The following is a 23,783-nucleotide window of genomic DNA, read 5'->3' as shown; positions in this document are numbered from 1 at the left end:
TGAAGGCCTGCCTCCTTCATAAGTCCTTTTATTTCCTTGCAGGTCCTTACTTTTTAGAATTCTGGTCTGTTAACCCAGACTAGCCTAGTCATTGTGACCAATTTAGGGCACACTTTACATAGCCTCCAAATTTGCTACAGATTTTTCTTAACTTGAAATCTCTGTTTTTTAAAAAAAAAAAAAAAATCTCTGTTTTATTGTTGGATCATGGATTAATGTTTTGCTGTGATCCCTGAGATAAAATGGTGAGTTGTCAACCAAGGAAATCTGTCACCCATCACACCTTTTCCTATTGTTTCTCATATTCTCCTCTGCCAGTGTGCCTGTATTCCTTTTTCTCAACTTGTTTACTGTTCTCCAACACATACAAACTGTTCAGATATAGAAAGAAACCATATTGTAGTGGAGATCAATTTGGGGTATAGACTATCTGCAATTGAGGTAATTATCAGTAAAAATCTGAGTTTGTTAGTTTGACATAGATTTAAAACACCAAACCATTGCTTTTTTTGCTTCTGTTTATCATTTTACATTTTTAGTCTTGAACTGTTTGAACATCTTTCTGATCAGTCAACTTGGACTGGTTGGAACCAGTTTTTAATCATTCTGGGACAGTAAAAAACAATTTTATAGATGACATGATCCAGTTATAAGCAGTTTGATAAAATTAGAGCAAGTTTGACTCAGTTGGAGATATTTAACTGGTCAACACTAACTTGACTCAGTAAAATATACTCTGAACCAATCAAACCTCACATGAGCCAGTTCTGACTGCCTTCCAGGTCAGAACTTATTTGAGCTAGGTAAAACTAGTTTGAAGCAGTTTGAGCTATTGAAACCAGACCCAAGTAATTTTCATTAGATATATTTAGTTTTAGCCAAAGTGACTTTACATCAGTCAGAAATAGTTTTGTGGGTGTAACCTCTTTGAATTTGAGTCTTTCATTCTGAACTAGAATGAACCATTCAGATTTTTTTTTTTTTTTTGAGCAAGTATGAGCTTGTTAGAATGGACTGCAGTGTTTTATACAGATTTGAACCTGTTTTTAACTTGGTCATAACTTCTTTTTCAATAGGCATATCAATTTGAAATGAATTGAAAATGTTTTAAACCAGCCAAAAAAGATCAGAATTAGTTTAAAAGTGATCTGTGTTGACTCAGCAAATTACTCTGAGCCAGTCAGAAATCCTTTGTATTAGAAATATGTTTTGAGCTGCTCATAGGCAATTTCAGTGATTGATCTGGGTCTTTAGAACCAGTCTGATCTGTTCAGAATGGTGTGAAGAGAGTGAGCTAACATTTACTGAGTTGTAATATATGCTAAACACTGTGCTGGGTATTCCACAAAGAGTGTCTTGTTCAATCTTTAGAACAATGGTGTGAATGAGTATAAAGTATCTTCTTTTTCGTAGAACGGAAACCTGAAGCCAAGACTCCGAGACATCTGAGTAGCTGGCATGTGGGAGACATGGGATTCAGCCCAGTTCTTCTTGACTTCAAAAATCATGTGTTTCCTCTTAGGCTGCCTTGTACAATTAGTACCTGGTAATTTTAATCCCAACATGCATTTATGGAAACTTGAGTAACAGACAATAAGCTTGGAGGTATACTGGACATTGAACTTGGAGTTAGATTTATTTTCTAGACTATGCAAATGAGTTATTCTCTCTGGGTTGTATTTCATCTTTGGGAAAACTGAACCCAGAGAGTGAAAGGTCTGGACATTTATTTTCAGATTAACAAGGCAGATAATTGCCTAGAGATGTGATTTGAAGAGTGCAAACTATGATTAATATTGATGGTGGTATTTATACCTTTAGCTGTGGTATTTGGTTTGTTAATACTTCCTTTACAATGGCTTGGTTTGGGAACAAATTGTTATGTATTGCTATCAACATGAATAGAAAAACCCACAAAGAACATTTTTAGACTTATATTTGTGATTCTTCTCCCCTAGTAACTAACACATTAAATTTTGGTGCAGCAGAGATAGTTTCATCTGTCTTTGAATTCCATTCAAGTGGATTTAGAGAATCCTAATGGCACTCTTCTGAGTGATGCCATTGGTGATAACATTTTCTCCTGTACCTTAAATGATATAAAAACATAGATACAGAAATGACCAACCTTTGTTCAACCTGAAAGTAGAGAGGAAGTAAGGTAACCACAGTGTTGTTGTATCATTCTCATTGCAGAATTTGAAGTTGCCTTCTGCTTCCTTATTCATTTTTAGGGGAACTTCCAAAATGATTAAACATTATTTGGGCCTGCTTTTAAATTCTTAGCTCTTATTAATGAATAACTTGGAGCCAAATGAGATCCTATAATACGATACTAGCATATTTATTTGTACCATATTAGTTATCTTCTGGAGAGGACTATGTTATATACCATTAATACAGGCAACCCAAACCTGTGAATACAGAAGCTATAATGTAGGAAAGCCATCATCTGTGAAGTGTCATTCTTTACAGTGTGCAAATAGAGTTATGAATGTTTGTGGAATCTCTGCCTTTATCAGCTGACCAGCCATATCTGAATGTGAGGTCCTAGCTCTTTACTAAGGCACCATGAAGAAGTAAATTGCAGTGGCTCTTGGGGGTTAGTATTCAGGATTTTTGAGCATAAGACGAGTCACCAAATTGAGGATGGGGTAGTGGAAAAAACATAGAAAATCAATAAATGTCCTTGCTTGAATTTTTATTAATTTTATGGACCTATAGAAATAATCCTATAGGAAGCATGAGAATGGTAGTAAAGTTTTTCAATGTGAGGCTGGGTGGAAATAGACAATGAAAGGAAAATTAGCATCTAATATAGGGCATCTGATGTGTGTATGGATGGGAGAATATGCATGTTTGAATGGGCATGTAGAGTTGCAGGTGGTAGTGGGGTAGCTCATTATTTTTCTGATTTTGAGGAGGGTTTATTGGTATTAGAAATGGGAGCATAAAAATAAGTAAGCCTTTCCTGGAGACAGACTACATTTTCAGTTGGACTGATATTTTCAGTAGTTTGAATCTATTTAGAGAATAAAAACAAATCATGAGAAGTGCTCATTGCAAAGGATAAAAATAACCGTGGTTAGGCTTTGCTGGTAAAAACAAGAATTTTTCTTCTCTAAGTTGCACTTTTGTTTTAGTCAATATCAAAAACCTGAATTGGTAGCATTTCTTGTTTGAATACCAAGGCAAGTATAGGTAGATGAGCCAACTGTGACTTCTGAACAGTGGCTGCCCAAATCTGAACTCAGTTTCCAGGGGAGCAGTGGTATTCTAAGAAAGTCTGACTTAACATGAGGTATGTAATTGTAATAATAATAATAATAATGCCACAAGCCAAATTTTACTTGTGAATTTAGTATTGTCTTTGAAAGAACTATAGTGACATTTGAAATGAATAGGATAAATGAAATTGCCTAAATGTCCAAGTAAAAGAGAAAAGCCTGAGATCTAGGACCAGGAGACTTTGAAAAAAGTTGTGTGTGTGTGTGTGTGTGGGGGGGGGGGTTGGGAATTGGAACCACTTGCACTCTATTATTATTCCTGTAACATTCTCCTTCCTTATTTCTTTTTAAAATTTTTGCATCTGCATGTAAGACTTAGTGGTGGTTATCTTCTTAATTTTTATTCTCACTTTGAATTTTTGTCTTAATGGTACTGTAATATGCACATTAAGTTTAAGCTGTTATTTATTATTTCTGTTACATCTCCTCTAGCAAATTATTAGACCCTTGGGGGCAGTGAATAGTATCTAATCCTCTTCACAGAACCCTTAGGCATATAAGTGTCACATAGTACTTACTGAACTGGATATTAGAGTAACCGATAGTATTCATGGAATAGTCTAATATTTCCTAATGGCTTTTTAAAAATATGCATTTGTTTGTATTTTACAGGTGAAGCACTGAGTTCTTCATTATGTCTGATGGAGACTATGATTACCTCATCAAGTTTTTAGCTTTGGGAGATTCTGGAGTAGGGAAGACCAGTGTACTTTACCAGTACACAGATGGCAAATTTAACTCCAAATTTATCACGACAGTGGGCATTGATTTCAGGGAGAAAAGAGTGGTAAGTTCTATATGACAATGTGATCTGTGAATCAGTGCTTTCCTGTCTGTCTAGTTTATTTGTAGGAATTAGAAGGACAAAGTTAGGAATATATAATTGAAGGGTGCATGTGAAAGTGTAGTATGTTCAGTCTTTGCAATGTGATTTAAAAGATTGTGCTAAATGACATTTAATATAAAACCAAGGAGACAAAAGGGAAGATTTCTTTTAATTTTCCCTTGATACCCTTTTGGCTTGTATGGTCCCTCAGAACTCTACAAAGTTATTTGTCTGCCTTTGTTATGAAGCTTACAAACCACCCTCACCCTCCTACTCCTGTTTTTTTTTTTTTTTTTAAGATTTTGTTTATTCATTCGTGAGAGACACAGAGAGGCAGAGATACAGGCAGAGGGAGAAGCAGGCTCCATGCACGGAGCCTGATGTGGGACTCCATCCCTGGTTGCCAGGATCACGCCCTGGGCTGAAGGCAGGCACTCAACCGCTGAGCCACCCAGGGATCCCCCTACTCCTGTTTTGTGGACTATTTCATCCACCTTTGATGTCATTTTTAATTACCTTTATCTTAATTCAGTCCCACGTGGAACGCTAAGTGGCAGAACTCATCATGCTGCCAGGAGGGGGAGGTTGACCTAGGAGTGAGAATGCCAGTAGTGAATGTTGATCTGGGAAGAAACCAAGGAGGAGGTTCTACTGAATGGTGAAGGGGCACTTATTTTTTTTTTTTTTTTAATATAAGGGGCCATAGGACTGATAGTTATTCTGATGGTGGAGGGGATGGCAGGGGGTCACTGTGTTAGAGTTGCCTTCACATGAACTACATTTCTTGCTGAAGAATCAACTGTTACCATGACATGGATCAACAAGTGGTCAAGAGATTAATGACAAAGATCTTTCAATGGAGCATATTCTACCTGGAAAAGGTACAGGGTCTCTGGCTTCCAGGATAGAAGAATGCATTCCCTCTTACTCTAGGTCTTTTCTGACAGAGAGTCTTATAGAGACTCAGACCCACTGAGTGAGAATAGGATTTCATGAAATTTTTAGTATTGAAATATAATTGTAGAATCAGTATATATGTATATGATTATATTTATTAATTTCCATTTTATGATCTTGTTTTTTTAAAAATCACCTTATTGAGATATAATTCACATAACAAAATTCACCCACTGAAAGTGTACGGTTCAGTGGTTTTTAGCATATTCACAGTTGTGCATCTCATTCTAGAACATTTCACTCCCAAAAGAAACCTCATGCTCTTTAGCAGTCATTCCTCTTTTATCCCTTCTCTGGCCACTAATCTATTCTCCATGGATTTGACTATTCTGGACATATCATGTAAATGGAATCATACAATATGCCTCCTTTTGTGTGTGGCTTCTTTCAGTTAGCATAATGTTTTCAAGGTTCATCCATATTGTAGCATGTATCATGACTTCATTCTTTTTTATGGCCAAATAATATTCCATTGCATTGATATACCACATTTTGTTTATTCATCCATTGATAGACAATTTTATTGTTTCACTTTTTAGCTATTATGAATAATGCTTCCATTAACAGTCATATACATTTTTTTTGTGTGGACTTATGTTTCCAAATCTCTTGGGTATACACCTAGGAATAGAATTAATTTGCCATATGATAACTCTCTGTTTAACTTTGAGTAACCTCCAAATTTTCTAAAGTTGCTGCACTTTTTTATATTCTTACCAGCAATATGGAAGGAGTTCCATTTTCTCCATATCCTTACCAACTCTTGTTATTGTCTATTTGATTATAGCCATTCCAGTGCATGTGAAGTGATATCTCATTGTAGGTTTGACATAAATTTCCCTAATGACACGTTTTTGAGCAATAATTATTTTTCATGTACTTACTAGCCATTTGTGTAATCTTTGGAGAAATGTCTATTCAAATTGTTTGCCTATTTTGAAATTGGTTGTCTTTTTATTCTTCACTTTTCAGAGTTTTAAAAATACATTCTGGATAAATGTCCTTTTAAATATATACATATAAGTAGTTATAACCCTTATGGTTAGGTCTGTGATCCATTTTGAGTTAATTTTTGTATACAGTGTGGGTAGGGGTCCAACAATTGAAAAGCCCATTCTTTTCCCCATGAATGATCTTGGCACTCTTGTTGAAAAATCAATTGACCATGAATATGTGTTTATTTTTGGGCTCTCAATTCTATTCTAGTCATCTAGATGTCTATCCTTAAGCCAGTACTATCTTGATTACATCTGCTTTGTACTAAGTTTTGAAATTGAGAAACATGAGTCCTCCCACCTTGTTCTTCTTTCTCAAGATTGTTTTGGATTCCTTGCAATTCCACTTGAATTCAAGTGGAATTTCTACAAAGAAGCCAGCTGAAACTCTGATAGGAATTGCACTGAATCTGTAGATAAATTTCAGGAATATTGGTTGTTGATAATGTTACATCTTCTGATCCATGAACATGAGATATTTTTCCATTTTATTTAGATCTTCTTTCATTTCTTTCAACAATGTTTTGTAGCTTTTTCAAAGTTTAAGTTGTACACTTTTTTGCTCAATTTATTCTTCAGTATCTTTTTCATTCTTTTGTAAATTGTTTCTTAATTCAGTTTGAATTGTCCATTGCCACTATAGAAATATAATTTATTTTGTGAATTTATCTTGTATACTGAAACCTTGATGAACTTGTTTGTTAGTTCAAATTGTGTGTGTATATTTATATTTATTCCTTAGGATTTTCTATATACAAGATCACACCATCTTCTCTTTTACTTCTTCTTTTCCAATTTGGATATGCATTATTTCTTTTTCTTGCCTGATTACCCTGGCAAGAACCTCTAGTAAAATGTTGAATAGAACTGATAAGAGGGGACATCCTCATCTTGTTTTTGATTTTAGGGAGAAAGCATTCAGACCTCTACCATTAGGTATAATGTAAGCTCTGTGTTTTTTCATAGATGCTGTTTTTCAACCTGAGGACATTCTTTTCTGTTTTTGAGTAGTTTTTTTTTTATCATGAAAGATGTTGAATATTTTCAAAGGCTTTTCTTCTGCATCTATTGAGATAGTTATTGATTTTTGTCCTTTATTCTACTACAATGTATTGTATTATATTGATTGATTTTTGTAAGTTAAATCATCCTTGCTGTTCCTGTGATAAATTTCACTTTGTCATGGTATATAAACCTTTTTATATGTTGCTGGATTCTGTTTGCTAGTATTTTGTTGTCAATACTTAGAATGGATATTGGTTGGTAGATTTTTTTCCCCCTCATGATACCTTTAGTTTTGGTGTTAGGATAATATTGGCCTTATAAAATGAGTTGAAAAGTGTTTGGAAGAGTTGGGGAAAATTGGTGTTGATTCTTCTTTAAGCACTTGCTTAAATTCACCAGTGAAGACATTTGGGCCTGCCCTTTTCTTTGTGGGAAGTTTTCGATTACTAATTCAGTCTCCTTATTAGTTATATGTTTCTTTATATGTTCTATTTCTTCTTGAGTTAGTTTCAGTTGTTTGTGTCTAGGAATTTCTCAATTTATTATAGATTATTTAATTTTTTGGCATATGATTGTTCATAGTATTCATTTGTAATATTTTTATATATGTAAGGTTGGTAGTGTTGTCCTTCTTAAAAATTTCTTTAAAAATTATTTTAATTTGGGCACCTGGGTGACATAGTTCATTGACTTTCGGTTTCTACTCAGGTCATGATCTCAGGTTGTGACATCTAGCCTCACATTGGGCTCCCCATTCAGCATGGAGTTAGCTTGAGATCCCCTCTCCCCCCTCTCTCTGCCTCTTCTGCTTGTGCTCTCTCTCAAATAACTAAATCTTTAACAAATTATTTTAATTTTAATTTTTATTATTTATAGTATATCTGGTTATACAGGAGATCTTTTGAAAGCCTTCTGATTTTAGGAATTTGAGTCTTCTATTTTTATCCTTGATCAGTCTAGCTGAAGGTCAATCAATTTGTTTGATGTTTTCAAAGAAAAGATACCTTATTTCCACTCTTTATTATTTCTTTCCTTCTGTTTGATTTTGGTTTAATTTCTCTTATTTTCTAATTTCTTAAGTTTGAAAGTTAAGTTATTGATTTGAGATCTTCTTTTTTAATATAGGTGTTTATTGCTATAAATTTCCTTCTGGTAACTGCCTTAGCTTCATTTGATCATTTTTTTTTGTAGTTGTGCTTTTATTTTTATCCATCTAAAAGTATTTTCTAGTTTCCCTTGTGTTTCTTCTTTGGCCCATCAGTTATTTAAGACTCTGTTAATTTAAGACTGTGTAAAATGTATTTGTGAATTTTCCAAATTTTTTCTGCTAATAATTGCTAATTTTACCCCATTTTGAGTGAAGACATAATTTGTATTATTTCAGACTTAAGTTTATTGAGGCGTGTTTTATGATCTTACATATTGCCTGTCTTTGAGAATGTTTCATGTATACCTGAGAAGAATATGTTCTGAAGTGTTCCATAGATGTCTTTTATGTTCTTGGTTTATAGTGGTGGTAAGCCTTCTGTTTCCTTGTTCATCTGCCTATTTATTCATCTATCCATTATAGAAAGTGAGTCTTGAAGTCTTCCAATATAATGATTGGCATGTTTATTTCTCCCCCTTTCTCCCTATATGTTCTCAATAGAGTAACCCTTTTATCATTATAAAATATCTTTCTTTGTCCTCAATAACAATTTTTGTCTCAGTGTTTTTTCCCTGATATTAGTACAGCTCCAGATCTCTTTTAGTTACTATTTGCATGGTATTTTCCTCCTATCCTTTTATATACAACCTCTTTGTGTCTTTGAATCTAAAGTATGTCTCTTGTAGACAGTACATAGTTGGATCATGTTTTTAAATCCATTTTGTCAGTATCTGCCTTTTATTTGGAGTAATTTATTTAATATAATTCCTGATAAAAAGCATTTATGTTTGCCATTTTGCTACTTGTTTTCTGTCTTATTTTTTGTTCCTATATTTTCTCATGACTACTTAATTTTGTGTCATATACTTTTTATTTTTTTATTTTCTTAAAGATTTTATTTATTTATTCATAGAGACACACAGAGAGAGAGAGAGGCAGAGACACAGGCAGAGGGAGAAGCAGGCTCCATGCAGAGAGCCTGACGTGGGACTCGATCCAGGGTCTCCAGGATCATGCCCTGGGCTGCAGGCGGTGCTAAACTGCTGCACCACCAGGGCTGCCTGTGTCATATACTTTTTAGTATGACATTTTAATTCCCTTGTCGTTCATTATTTTTACTATATATTTGAGTCATTTTTTAAGTTGGTACCCTAGGAATTACAACTATCATCTTAATTTAACAGTCTAGTTTGGATTAATACCAACTTAATTTCAATACTATCATGAAACTCTGCTTACATATGGCTTCATTTTCTACTCCCTCCTTTGCACTGTTATTGTCATACAAATTACATCTTTATATGCTATGTGCCCATCAATAGATTTATAATTATTCATTCAATTGTATTTTAATCAGATGGAAGAAAGAATTATAAAAATGCATTTCTACTGTCTTTTATATTTATCTATGTAGTTGTCTTTTTGGTGCTCTTTATTTTTTATGGGTTTGACTTATTGCCCTGTGTCCTTTTATCTCAGCCTGAAGCACTGTCTTTATTATTCCTTTTACAGCAACTTACTTTTTACAATATCTATCTCTTTATTAACATTCCCTATTCAATGAGGCATTATTCTTTAGCTCTTTAAAAAAAAATGTTTTTCATTTATTTGAGAGAGTGAGAGAGAGAATGAATGAACACAAGCAGAGGGAGAGAGAGAGAAGCAGCCTCTGGGCCGAGCAGGAAGCCTGACTTGAAGCTTGATCTCGGGACCCTAGGATCATGACCTGAACCAATGGCAGACACTTAACCAAATGAACCACCCAGGCACCCCCATGCTTTAATTCTTTAAATATGATTTCTCTTAGTTCTTTGAACATGTTTACAATAGCTGATTTATTATGTTTACAATAGCTGATTTATTTAGTCTTTATTTAGTAAGTCCAACATCTGACCTTCCTTAGGGATGGTTTCTGCTGATTTTGTTTTCCCCCTGTGTATGAACCATACTTTATTTTTGTGTCTCATATACTTTATTGAAAGCTGGACATTTTGAATAATATAATCTAGCACCTCTGGAGTCCGATTCCTCCCCATTTCCTAAGAAGGGGGGCAGAGGGAGAAGGAGAGAGAGAATCTCAATCAGACTCTGTGTTGAGCACAGAGCCTGACTTGGGACTCTATCTCGTTATCCTGATATCATGACCTGAGCTGAAATCAAGAGTCAGATGTTTAACTGACTGACTTAACTACCCAGGTGTCCCTGAGTGTACAGATTTCTTGAACTAGTAAGTCTGTCATCTTTTTCTGACACATATTGTGTGTGTGTGTGTGTGTGTGTGTATGTGTGTGTGTTCATGTTCGTGTGTGCATGCCCATTTGGGAACATGTGCCTAATGCTCCTGCAGTCAATTTGTAGCTCTGCCTTAGCCTTCACTTCCTGCTTGAGAAGAGCCTCAAAGTTAGCTAGAGATAAGACAATAAGGTCTTTTCAATTCTTTCCTAGGCATATGTTCAGCCCTTTACATGAGACCAGCCTGGAACTTTCCAAGGAACACTTTGGAGCTTTTCAAATATCCCTATGTACATCTCATTTCTTTTCTTTTTCAAGTTTTTTGGTTAGGCTTTTGTTAGCCCCAGATGGTTCATCTCTTGGTTTTCAAGGCTACTAGGAGTTGGGGAGAATGGTATGGGATAGGAAAAGTTAAAATGGCACAAAATTTATTGTTTTTACTGATATTCAGCCATTTTTCTTAAATAGATGCTTCTTAGAATGTTGTGAGCCTTTGTTAATTTTCAGAGTTTGGAAAAAGTGGATTTTGGCTTTTTTTTTTTTTTTTTTTGCCAGTGTTTCATTGCTTTTATGGGGAAAGAGATCTTTAGAGGTCCTTCTTATTTTTTTTAAAGATTTATTTATTTTTATTTATTTATGATGGACATAGAGAGAGAGAGAGAGGCAGAGACACAGGCAGAGGGAGAAGCAGGGTCCATGCCAGGAGCCCGACACGGGACTCGATCCTGGGACTCCAGGATTGCGCCCTGGGCCAAAGGCAGGTGCGAAACCACTGAGCCACCCAAGGATCCCCTAGAGGTCCTTCTTATAAAATTGCTTCAGAATACTTTTTAAAGATGGAATAGGGAGGGATGCTTGGGTGGCTCAGTGGTTGAGCGTCTGCCTTTGGCTCAGGGTATGATCCTAGAGTCCTGGGATAGAGTCCTGCACAGGCTTCCTGAGTGAAGCCTGCTTCTCCCTCTGCCTGTGTCTCTGCCTCTCTCTCGCTCTGTGTCTCTCATGAATAAATAAATAAAATCTTTAAAAATAAATAAAGATGGTATAGGGAAAAATACTAGTGATTTGAGGGAACTTTGAGGAAAGGTGAATGGATTATTATTTTTATACAAATTATGTGTTATTTATATATTTCATAATATATTTATAAAAATATATGTGTATATTTATGTTTTAATACAAATTATTATATTATCCAAAGACAATTATTTGAATAGCATACAAACAAGGTTGTATTCCATATGGGATGTTTTAGAAGTCTAGATGCTTATGGGCACTTTACTGAACAGAAAAGTGAGAAGATTTCACTGGTCTCAAAAGTTTTCTTTTTCATTTTGCTGTTTTAGGTATACAGAGCCAATGGGCCAGATGGAGCCATTGGCAGAGGCCAGAGAATCCACCTACAATTATGGGACACAGCAGGGCAAGAGAGGTATGAGATCTTCAGTTATCTGTTCCTTATTGGAGGAAAGCGAAAACCAGCTATGCCCTTCACACAGTACCTGAGCCAGGAAAAGGCCAGCTGATTAGTTGACTGAACTTAGATAAGACTTGCTGCTAAATCTGCAGGAAATTTCAGTCTGAAATGATAATGATGTCTATTTCATACAAGGTCAAAGGAAAAATGAGCCCTTTTCAAATAGACTATTTTACTTAGGGACTTTCTACTTTTTCTACTTTTTTCTCTTCCTCCTTCCTCTTCCTCCCCCCATTCTCTTTCCTCCTCTTTCTTCGTTTCTCTTGTTCTTTTCTTAAAGACACTTTGCTCCATTTACTTTTGTTATTTACTCAGCCACAAAGACAACTACAGACATACATGCATTATTCTCAGCTGATTATTGAAACCTCACAGAAAATCTGATTGGAATTAACTCATATGGTCAGAAGTTGCTTGATTAAAATAAGCCACATGAAATCTTGATATAAAATTTCTTTCAGTTAGTTATAGCTTTTTTTCTCACAGTTTCCTCGAAGTATTTTTTTTAAGATTGATTGATTGATTGATTGATTGATGTAGAGTTAGAGAGTGAGTGAGCGAGGGTAGGGGAGGGCCAGAGGGAGAGGCAGAGGGAAACTTCAGCAGACTCCACACTGAGTGCAGTACTCAACAAGGGGCTTAATCTCATGATCCTTAGATCACATCCTGAGTTAAAACCAAGAGTCAGATGGTGAACCAACTGTGCCACATAGGTGCACCTGAAGAGTTCTCTTTTTAACTTTTTATTATGGAAATCTTTAAATATATACTACAGTGGATAGTATAATAAAATCATGTACATATTTCCAATAGTCATCAATTTGTGGCCTTATTTCATATATACCTCTACCCTTTCTTAGCCCCTCCTCCAAACTATATTGAAGCCAAATCTAAATATCAGATATTTTCATTTATAACTACTCTGGTATGTATTCGTAAAATATAGAACTCTTTTTGTAAAAACATGGATTTAGAAATATTTGAGAAAACTTAAAATAACAGATTAGGTGACAAATTCATACCAGTATTTCCTTTCCTGGAGTCTATGCCTGTTAGTTGCAGACTTTCCATTGAAATAAAATGGAAACCAACCTTTAGAGGGAGAGAGAGGGGAGAGAGCAGAATAAAGCTTTGGGAGAGAGAGTACCAAGAAAGCATAGGGACTAAGTCAATACCACTCCCACCTTAAAGCCAAAGAAATGGTTATCAGAGTTATGAGACGTCTTTAGAGATGGAAATTAGAAGGTCATGGAACCCATTGTAACATCAAGTCAAGCCAAACTTTTTCAGGATGAGGAAAATATACACAGCAAGCACCATTGCTTTTAGTCTAATTAACTCTTAATTGTACAGTAAATTCTTTTCTTTTTGTACAGTAAATTCTTGACTGAAACTAAGATCTCCTGAGCTAGTTCTTTTTTTCTTTTTCTTTCTTTTTTTTTTTTTTAAAGATTTTATTCATTTATTCATGAGAGACACAGAGGCAGAGACATAGGCAGAGGGAGAAGCAGGCTCCATGCAGGTAACCTGATGGTGGGACTTGATCCCAGGACTCCAGGATCACACCCTGAGCAGAAGGCAGACACTTTAACTGCTGAACCACTCAGGCATCCCTCATGAGCTAGTTCTTGTGATCCCTGTCCAACAGTCTAGTTTTTCAAATCACATGGTCCATTAACACAAAAACTTATGTAAGTGATAAATAACTGTCTTGTACACTTTTGGAATATCATTATTCAATTTGTTTTTTAATTTTTAAAAATTTACACAGCTTGTTTTTATTTATTTTTATTTAATTCCAGTACAGTTAATGTCCAGTGTTATATTAGTCTCAGGTGTACAATATAGTAACTCTGCAATTCCATACATTACTTGGTGCTTGGCATAAGTGTTCTCTTAATCCCCTTTATCTATTTCACCCACCCAGCCAGCCACCCCCACCTCCCCTCTGGTACCCATCACTTTGTTCTCTAAGAGATTGGATTCCAAATAGAACTTTTGATAATTGTTGGCATTTTATAAAGCCTCAATATATTTTCAAATATGCTTTCTAGCTCTAGGTATCTATTTGATAGCATACTTTGCTAGATTTTGTGTAATTAAAAAATACTATATGCATATATAATGTGAAGTTATTAAAAACAATGGCACATTATTAAAAACCCAATTTGTCATGGATGAATTATTGGAAGAGGCCAATGGCACTATTGTTAGTTTTATATTCAGGAGTGGGGGCGTGATTTAGGTGACCAATCTGCTTTTATGTTCCTAGGTTTCGTAGCTTGACAACAGCGTTCTTCAGAGATGCTATGGGATTTCTTCTGCTTTTTGATCTGACAAATGAGCAAAGTTTCCTCAATGTCAGAAACTGGATAAGTAAGTGATATTGTTTCTCTGTCTCCTGCTCCCCACTTCTCACAATACAATGCTCTCTGAAATTCTGCTTCTGTTGTAAGTTGTTTTGGAGGAGCTCCTAGTACTATTAAAAATGCTGTTAAAGGAGCAAGGTTTTACTTTGGGGACAAACATTACTGAAATACTGTTTTCCCTAGTAATACTAACTTTGATTTTTTTGAGTACTTATCCTGTAGGAACATGGAAGCACTTTCCATGTAATCTTTTTGGCTTTTCCACAGAGGATGCTCTTATCCCCATTTTATAGATAAGGAAACAAGCCCAGAGAAGTTAAATCTCTAAGTATCTGCTTGCCTATTGTATGCTATCAGGCTTATATCAACCAGGGCTTAATACATCTACTACATAGAGCTAAATATGTCTTGAAGGCTTAATAGATCACACCCCTGGCTCTGTCTCTTCTGTACTCAGAGCTACACACACACACACACACACACACAGAAAGAGAGAGAGAGAAACACACACCTACCTTCATCTTGGCTCTTTGCAGAGATCCCAATCTCTTAAATGATTGGTTAGTAGCCTCTTAAAATCCTGCCACTAACAGTTGGCAAACATTACATTTTTCTCTATTGTTTGTAATAGCACAAACCTAGAGAATCTATTGGGGAAGGCTGTGATGTTAAATTCTTAACATCCAAATCCTTAAAATGAAACACTTTTTTAAAAATACCTGCTTTTTAAAAATAAAAAAATATGAAGGGGTCATTGGCTGTAGTTTTAATAGTAGAAAATCTTATTTTTAAGAATGAGTTTTTAAATAAGTAATTTATGTGGTAGATCATGATTTTCAAAGTATTTCCACATACTTTGTATCTGACCCTTGCAAGCACCCTGGAGGAAGATTCAGGCAGGTGGTGTGTCTTTATTTTAGAATGAAGACTCTGGGACTTAACCAGTAGTCAACTTCTCTGAGGACATGGAATTTGGCTTTCAGTTCAGTAGCCTTTTATGCTCCTTCTCAACTAAGTTAATCATTATGATTTGAAGAGCTATTTAATACTTTAAGTACAAATTCCTCAAATTTAGTTATGCTTATGGGCTTCACTTTGTTAGGTGCTTGTGTTGCACACCTCATTATTTCGATTAAAGCTGAATGATGATGGCTATTTTCTAGTCCTTTATCCTCAGCCCTTGCTCATCATCCTCTTCTTTGTATCATTCTAACAAGTTCTGGGCTTTAAGTCAAACACTTTATAAGATTCTTATTAGAGATGCGCTCATACAATCTTAACATTGGGAGATCAACAACCCACCTGTTTTCACAGGTAGAAATGGAAATTCTGAGACAGATGGCTCTTGCCTATCTGGACTTTTTAGATGATTTAGATAAATAACAAAATTATGGGAAATTATGTGTAATCTATACATTTTTTGTTTTCCTTATAGTGTAAAAGAAGTCTTAATGCACAGGTAGAGAAAACTTACACATTTTGAGGATTTCATATCTTCAATGGAAAATATTCTCTCCCCCAACCCCCCTTTAAAAAAAGTTCAGTGTCAAAGGTCATAATATCAAATCTTAATTAGGAATAAAAATTTATTATCTATACATTTTATTTGTCCTCTGCCTATTAGCATTTTGAATATTACAGGGATCATTCATTTCTTCTTTTTGAGGGGTATATACTAGAACAAAGGTACTGTTGCATTGAACAGGTAGTTGACTCCTGGGGCCTGACTTGCCCAGGGAGAGGAGAGCAGGTCTCCACCCTCCCTTTGCTTCTCCAGAGCTGCCATTGCAGTCCTTTCTCTTTTGACTCCAAAGCTGTCCATGTACTGCGGAAAATGGAATACATACAAGTCCAAAGGTGAGCCCTGCTGAATTCAGGAGACTGAACAGAGAGCTGAGTCCTCTGAACTTAAATCTGATAGCTGAAAGGAATCAGGTGGTGTTGTATTCACTCATCTGTCCTCCTGGAGCTCAGATGGGAAAGTCATGCCCATAGTCATTCCTCATTTAGAGGCAGCCTATTTCATAAAGAAACTCTAAAGTAGCCTGAATTTGTAAACATGGCTTCTATAGCCTCACATGAATGGTATCAGAGCCCAACAGGTATATGTTTTACATGTTTTTGCCTCTATATTTTTATTATTAGTATTCTATCTGAAAAGCCATCCCTACACCCCTCTTTTTAAATTAGGAAGGAAAAAATATAAAGAAAAATTACCAATAATCATACTTCCAGGAGTCTCCAAAATAAACACTATTAAACATCATTACTGGTGATACTTACATAGCACTTCTAAATGCTATGTTAGTATCATATTAATTTAATTGTTCTCAAGTGTGTGTGTGCATCTGGATCACCTAGAGTGTTTGTTAAAACACAGATTCTGGGGATCCCTGGGTGGCGCAGCGGTTTAGCGACTGCCTTTGGTCCAGGGCGCGATCCTGGAGACCCGGGATCGAATCCCACGTCGGGCTCCCAGTGCATGGAGCCTGCTTCTCCCTCTGCCTGTGTCTCTGCGCCTCTCTCTCTCTCTCTCTGTGTGTGACTATCATAAAAAAAAAAAAACCAAAAAAAAACACAGATTCTGGGCTCCATATGCCAGCATTCCTGATTAAGTAGATCTGGGGTGGGATCTGAGAATTTGCATTTCTAACGAGTTTCCTGGTAAGGGTAAGGCAAGTGGAATTGAAAAGGAAGGGGAAGTAGAGAGAGAGGTAGTGTGGAATGGTATTTAGGGGATGTTACCCAGTTACTGGCCCTGGTTACAGAATCCAAGGAGGCCAGAGGAGGGCCTTTCTCTCTTTATTGTGTGATGACTATTTTTTCTTCTTTGGGCTGATGGAGGACCAGAGAACACTTGAGGATAGTGTTCACATTGGGAAAGAAGTAGAAAGATAGGTTGGCCAGGTGGGAAGAAGTCAGAGTCTGGAGAGTTTAGAATACCAGGTAAGGAGAGTAGACTTGATCTCAGGTGAGATGGTGTTTAACCATGTTAGAAGCACCTGAAGAAGGCCCATGGACCTTACCTGGAGAATCACTGAATTAACTCATTTAATCCATACCTTAACTCTGTGAAGTAAGTACCATTATTATTACCATTTACAGATGGAGAAATGGCCTTCCTCAGGGTCACACAACTAATAAATGGCAGAGCCAGGATTCAACCTTAGACATAGTCAGTTCTGAGTTCATGTTCATAATCATGACACTGGACACATATGGGGGTTAATAGAGCACAGAGCCACTCTGGAGACTAGAAAGCTTTCACAGTAGAGGTAACTGAGAGGCAAGTCATAAAAGAAGAGTGGGGATTCCTGGAAGGAAGGTTGTGGTTGGGTATTCAAGCATGTGGGGACAGCATGTGTTACCAGCTTCCTGGAGGAAAAAAAGCACATGGCAGTTATTGGAAACATGAATAGACTGGTTTTGCCTCTCTATAGGCCTTGTTGCCCAGTTGTCTCTTGAAGGCAATGGTCGGGGCCCTGAAAATCTGCACCAAGTGTCTTGCCTATGTTAATGGTCAGTGAATACTTGCTGACTAGATTTTCTCTCGATAAGATATAATGAACATAACTTTGTAATGAGGAACTAAAATGTCGACACTTTTTGGTTAACCATGATAAAAAATAAATTAGGTCATTCCAACTTTGAGCTAGGTCTTCTTGTGATAGTTTGGGCTGCTTTAATTTCATTATGGGGTGTGGTGAATAAGAAATAAGTCTTTATTTTACTTGGGAAATTAGATTAGTGAAAGCTCTTTTTAGTGGGAAAATTAGATTAGTGGAGCTCTTTTTGTTTAATTGCTTTTTATAAAGTATGCCTATTTATAGGTTTTCAGGTAAAAAGTGATAAAAGCTGTGGAATAAGAATTATAGTCTTTTGCTTCCCCTTGGTTCTGGTGACAGACTCACTTCCTATTTATTCTAGGTTTTCTCTCATTAGTCTTACATTTTGCTTATTTTAATTGAATTGAATCTGCCTTAGGATTGTAGAAAAATGTGAAAACATTTCAGATAGAAACAAGCTAGTTCATAGGAAGACAGTTCTTTTTAAAATGTTGCTGTGGAGAGACACTATACAAAAAGCAGAGCTTTAAGATTAGCAATAAGCACTAAAAATTCTTCAATTTTTTCTTCAAATGGTTTTTCTTCAGTAGAAACCACATGTGTGTGCAACCATGGTTGCTCACGTTTACACCTACACATTTGGAGGGGTAGCGAATTCTACTCCTCTCTGACACAAATAAGGTGGGGTGGGATATATGCTTAAGGATAAGGTTTAGATCTCTATCCCATCATTCAGTTTTGCAGATTAGGTTATTGATGCTTTGAAAGCATATCATTTCCTTATGACCGTATATCCATATTACAGTTTTTCATATATTCTCCATTGATCACACACTTATATTATTTACCTATAATAATTTTTCTTACAGGCCAACTACAAATGCATGCATATTGTGAAAACCCAGATATAGTGTTATGTGGAAATAAGAGTGATCTGGAAGACCAGAGAGTAGTAAAAGAGGAGGATGCAAGAGGACTTGCAGAGAAATATGGGTGAGTCTTTTTGTAGAAAAATCTAGTGAAAACATTCCCAATTCAAAAATTAGCACATGAATGGGTAATGGAAAATGCAAAAGCAAAAAATTGAAACAACACACTCAGATGTAGGCCTTGGGAGGTATAAACACCTACTTTACATATTAATGTTATGTGATAGTGGGAACCCTAGGAAAAATATTGGGTGAGGGCCATGCTTCAATACCCAAAGATACAAATGCAATGAAATGCTGGGACACCTGCACCCCGATGTTTATAGCAGCAATGGCCACGATAGCCAAACTGTGGAAGGAGCCTCGGTGTCCAACGAAAGATGAATGGATAAAGAAGATGTGGTTTATGTATACAATGGAATATTACTCAGCTATTAGAAATGACAAATACCCACCATTTGCTTCAACGTGGATGGAACTGGAGGGTATTATGCTGAGTGAAGTAAGTCAGTCGGAGAAGGACAAACATTATATGTTCTCATTCATTTGGGGAATATAAATAATAGTGAAAGGGAATATAAAGGAAGGGAGAAGAAATGTGTGGGAAATATCAGAAAGCGAGACAGGACATAAAGACTGCTAACTCTAGGAAACGAACTAGGGGGTGGTAGAAGGGGAGGAGGGCGGGGGGTGGGAGTGAATGGGTGACGGCACTGGGGGTTATTCTGTATGTTAGTAAATTGAACACCAATAAAAAATAAATTAAAAAAATACCATTTTATTAATCTCTTGATGTTTAAAGGAAGACACTTTTGAGGGCAGATGCCCAAACTATAAGTCAGTGTCCCCAAAATGAACGTAGGAGATGCATGGGATAAGAAAATTCTCTTTATTCAGCAAGAAACTTTCAATGTGCTGCTGTAGAGAGCCCCAGCATATAAGGAGGCCTATGGGCTTTGAAATTTCTCGACTGGGAGAGGATATAACCTAAACCAAGAAGATTCCCTTGGTTTAGGTTATATTTTTGTGGTGAAGAATCATCTAAAAACTGGTCTTCCTTGAGCTCTGGGAATAGCATCACAGTAGCATTAAATGGACCTGAAAGAAGGGGTTAGGTGCTGCTTATTAAAAATGTCAAGGTCCCCTCTACAAAGGAATTTGTGCTTTACTTTCTACCTCTGATACAATGAGACTGCTAACTCTAGGAAACGAACTAGGGGGTGGTAGAAGGGGAGGAGGGCGGGGGGTGGGAGTGAATGGGTGACGGCACTGGGGGTTATTCTGTATGTTAGTAAATTGAACACCAATAAAAAATAAATTAAAAAAATACCATTTTATTAATCTCTTGATGTTTAAAGGAAGACACTTTTGAGGGCAGATGCCCAAACTATAAGTCAGTGTCCCCAAAATGAACGTAGGAGATGCATGGGATAAGAAAATTCTCTTTATTCAGCAAGAAACTTTCAATGTGCTGCTGTAGAGAGCCCCAGCATATAAGGAGGCCTATGGGCTTTGAAATTTCTCGACTGGGAGAGGATATAACCTAAACCAAGAAGATTCCCTTGGTTTAGGTTATATTTTTGTGGTGAAGAATCATCTAAAAACTGGTCTTCCTTGAGCTCTGGGAATAGCATCACAGTAGCATTAAATGGACCTGAAAGAAGGGGTTAGGTGCTGCTTATTAAAAATGTCAAGGTCCCCTCTACAAAGGAATTTGTGCTTTACTTTCTACCTCTGATACAATGAGACTGCTAACTCTAGGAAACGAACTAGGGGGTGGTAGAAGGGGAGGAGGGCGGGGGGTGGGAGTGAATGGGTGACGGCACTGGGGGTTATTCTGTATGTTAGTAAATTGAACACCAATAAAAAATAAATTAAAAAAATACCATTTTATTAATCTCTTGATGTTTAAAGGAAGACACTTTTGAGGGCAGATGCCCAAACTATAAGTCAGTGTCCCCAAAATGAACGTAGGAGATGCATGGGATAAGAAAATTCTCTTTATTCAGCAAGAAACTTTCAATGTGCTGCTGTAGGGAGCCCCAGCATATAAGGAGGCCTATGGGCTTTGAAATTTCTCGACTGGGAGAGGATATAACCTAAACCAAGAAGATTCCCTTGGTTTAGGTTATATTTTTGTGGTGAAGAATCATCTAAAAACTGGTCTTCCTTGAGCTCTGGGAATAGCATCACAGTAGCATTAAATGGACCTGAAAGAAGGGGTTAGGTGCTGCTTATTAAAAATGTCAAGGTCCCCTCTACAAAGGAATTTGTGCTTTACTTTCTACCTCTGATACAATGAGAACTCAAATGTGTATGCTAATTACCCTTAATATAGGTGGGAGGCAGCAAGTAGAATTGAGAACGGGAAGTAGAGAGAGAGAGAGGTAGTATGGAATGGTATGTAGGGGATGTTACCCAGCTACTGGCCCTGGTTACAGAATCCAAGGAGGCCAGAGGAGGGCCTTTCTCTCTTTATTGTGTGATGACTATTTTTTCTTCTTTGGGCTGATGGAGGACCAGAGAACACTTGAGGATAGTGTTCACATTGGGAAAGAAGTAGAAAGATAGGTTGGCCAGGTGGGAAGAAGTCGGAGTCTGGAGAGTTTAGAATACCAGGTAAGGAGGGTAGATTTGATCTTGGGTGAGTGTGGGAGGTGGGTGGCAAGGAGTTGCTGAAAGCCTTTTGAGCATGGAGGGATGTGATAAGTACTTCTTTACATCAGTCTAGGGGTGGTGGGTGGGGTGAAATGGAGGGAGGAAAGACTAGAGACAGGGAGATTGTGGTGATCTGTTAGGTGGGTAGGGGCTATATTTGTGGAAAAGAAAAAGGAATAAATCAGAAAAAATAGGGTAGGGCAGAACAGGATTTTAAATCTTTTTCAATTCTAGGGGTGGAACAAGGTGGGCTGGGGAGTGTAGTCCCCTCAACTCTAATGGCTTACATAATCTGGCACAGATTTGCAATAGGATGTGGAGATTTTCACTCTTGGGTAGATGGTGTTTAACCATGTTAGAAGCATCTGAAGAGCTTTTAAGAAATGCTTGTGTCTGGGCCTCACTTCTGAGCTTCTGAGGTAATTGGTCTGGAGTGGTTTATCAGTGGTTCAATATTCAATTGAAGAAACATACTTACATATAAAGGGATTTGTTACAGGTATCTGACCTTATGCACTTGGAGAGCTGGTTAAGCTGTAAGAAAAATTATTATAGGTAAATAATATAAGGTGTTGTTTCTGATGCGGAAACTTGAAGTCCACAGGTCAGGTAGTCAGGAAGAAGGTGGGTTTAAGGTGTGGAGAGCAAACACCAGCAGACACCAGCTGGGACCCATAATGACAGACTGAAACCCGGTCAGTGCTGGGTTACCTCTGACCTGGATGGTGTGGGTATCCTAGAGAAGCCAGGGACCTTTGTCACAGAGCTAAGCACACACACCTGGCCCAGGAGTTGGAGAAACTAAGGGAGGAAGGTGGAGCAGGTATAGGTCTGGTTGTTGGTTTATGCCAAAACCAGATGAGCCAGTAGGTAAGCAATGATGTATGAGAGCTACAGAATGGCTGCTGCTTCGCTTCCACCCCCAAAACTCCCCTGAATCTCTCCTGTGATCTTCCCTAACTGGAAAAGAAATTCTGAGAAATGTTCAACCTAACCAAGTTGACATGGTACAAAACCACCACAGGTGAGGGCCTGGGCACTGGTGTCTTTAAAAACCTCTCCACGTGATTGTCACGTTAGAAGCACCTGTGGAGCTTTTAAAAAAATACTCAGATCTGGGCCTCACTTCTGAGCTTTGACACAATTGATCTGGTGTAGTGATTCTGAGGTGGAGACTGGCAAAGCCCCACAGGCAATTCTGATATGCTTATCTACTCTTGAGAGGCATTCATATTGTGTAGTGGGAAGGAAAGAGGGAGGGCCAGATACCGAGAATAGTGAAGTGTCGAAACTGGGAGCTGGGAGCTATGTTGCAAGGGGTTAAGGAGGAAGTAAGTGATGAAGCAATGGAAACCGTGCACCTAGGCTATGCTTGTAAGAAGTAGGTTAGTGAGGCCAAAAGAAATAGGGCATTTAGGAAAATTGGCTAGATCCAACAAGTATGTTCTCAAGGGCTGGAAGAGAGCCAGGATTGACTTTATCCCCCTCTCGACTTCTTCAGACTTTGTTGGTTTCTTCTGTTCTGGTTCTTAGGATTCCACATCCTGCCTGGTATAAAAAGCCCAACATTGCCTTCTGTCTGTAGGGGAAGTTGGAGGGAGTCTTTTGTCTGTGCCCAGCTCACAAGGTCTGGGGAGTACTTCATAAGAGGGGCTCTATCTAAAGTTTCTGAATTAAGTTAAAATGAGAGAAAGGATTAGCAGGTAAGATAATGGAATCTACTGGAGAAGAATGGAAAGAGATGGAAACAGAATTTCCTTAGGAATTTGGAAGAATAAAATAAAGTTCTGGGGGCACCCGGGTCATTCAGTTGGTTAAGTGTCTGACTCTTGGTTTCAGCTTAGGTCATGATCTCAGGGTTGTGAGATCAAGCCCGGTGTTGGGCTCCACGCTGGGCATGAAGCCTGCTTAAGATTCTCTCTCCCTCTGCCCCTTCCCTCCACACACACACACACACACGCACACACGCACACACACGTGCACACTCTCTCACTCTCAAATCTTAAAAAAATATATAGTTCTGTAGGCTGTTTGGCAGTTTCAGAAGATTTAATGAAATGATTTAGTACACATGCATTTCACAAATTTGGTATATAAGTTTAATGATCATTTTCACAGAATTTTTTTCATTTGTAATCCTGATATTTTTATTGATTGCACATGTACTAAAAGGTTGTGTTGGTCAGTTTATCTCCATGCTAATAGTGGTAGAGTATGGTTTATGGCACATCTTTGTATCATTTGTATGTTGTCTGATAAATTCACATTTTTTTTGTTACTATTGTGCTATCTCTTCTCCCCAGTACCTAAAAATAAATCATTGATTCATAAGTGCTTC

At 37.2% G+C, this 23,783-nt stretch overlaps 1 protein-coding gene and 1 long non-coding RNA gene across 4 annotated transcripts in view; one reads left to right on the top strand and one right to left on the bottom strand.

The window, feature by feature from the left end:
• RAB27A (RAB27A, member RAS oncogene family) overlaps positions 1-23,783 on the top strand; it is a 73,020-nt gene that overhangs the window by 40,858 nt on the left and 8,379 nt on the right. For all 3 annotated transcript variants that reach the window (XM_077881174.1, XM_077881175.1, XM_077881176.1), the window contains 4 exons: positions 3,900-4,074; positions 11,793-11,878; positions 14,196-14,299; positions 18,728-18,851. In XM_077881174.1, the coding sequence (XP_077737300.1) occupies positions 3,922-4,074; positions 11,793-11,878; positions 14,196-14,299; positions 18,728-18,851 (467 nt within the window). In that variant the 5' untranslated portion in view covers positions 3,900-3,921. The remainder of the gene's footprint in view (positions 1-3,899; positions 4,075-11,792; positions 11,879-14,195; positions 14,300-18,727; positions 18,852-23,783) is intronic.
• The window catches only part of LOC144303252 (uncharacterized), a 17,387-nt gene continuing 14,284 nt past the window's right edge, over positions 20,681-23,783 (bottom strand). Inside the window, exons 3-4 of the long non-coding RNA XR_013370310.1 lie at positions 21,924-21,979; positions 20,681-20,997 (exon numbers count right to left, since the gene is read on the bottom strand). This is a non-coding gene — a long non-coding RNA (uncharacterized LOC144303252). The remainder of the gene's footprint in view (positions 20,998-21,923; positions 21,980-23,783) is intronic.

Source organism: Canis aureus, chromosome 32 (assembly GCF_053574225.1).
Source record: "Canis aureus isolate CA01 chromosome 32, VMU_Caureus_v.1.0, whole genome shotgun sequence".
Classification (NCBI taxonomy): Eukaryota; Metazoa; Chordata; class Mammalia; order Carnivora; family Canidae; genus Canis; species Canis aureus.
The sequence above is the reverse complement of the archived record's forward strand: the minus strand, read 5'-3'. Positions and strand labels throughout refer to the sequence as shown.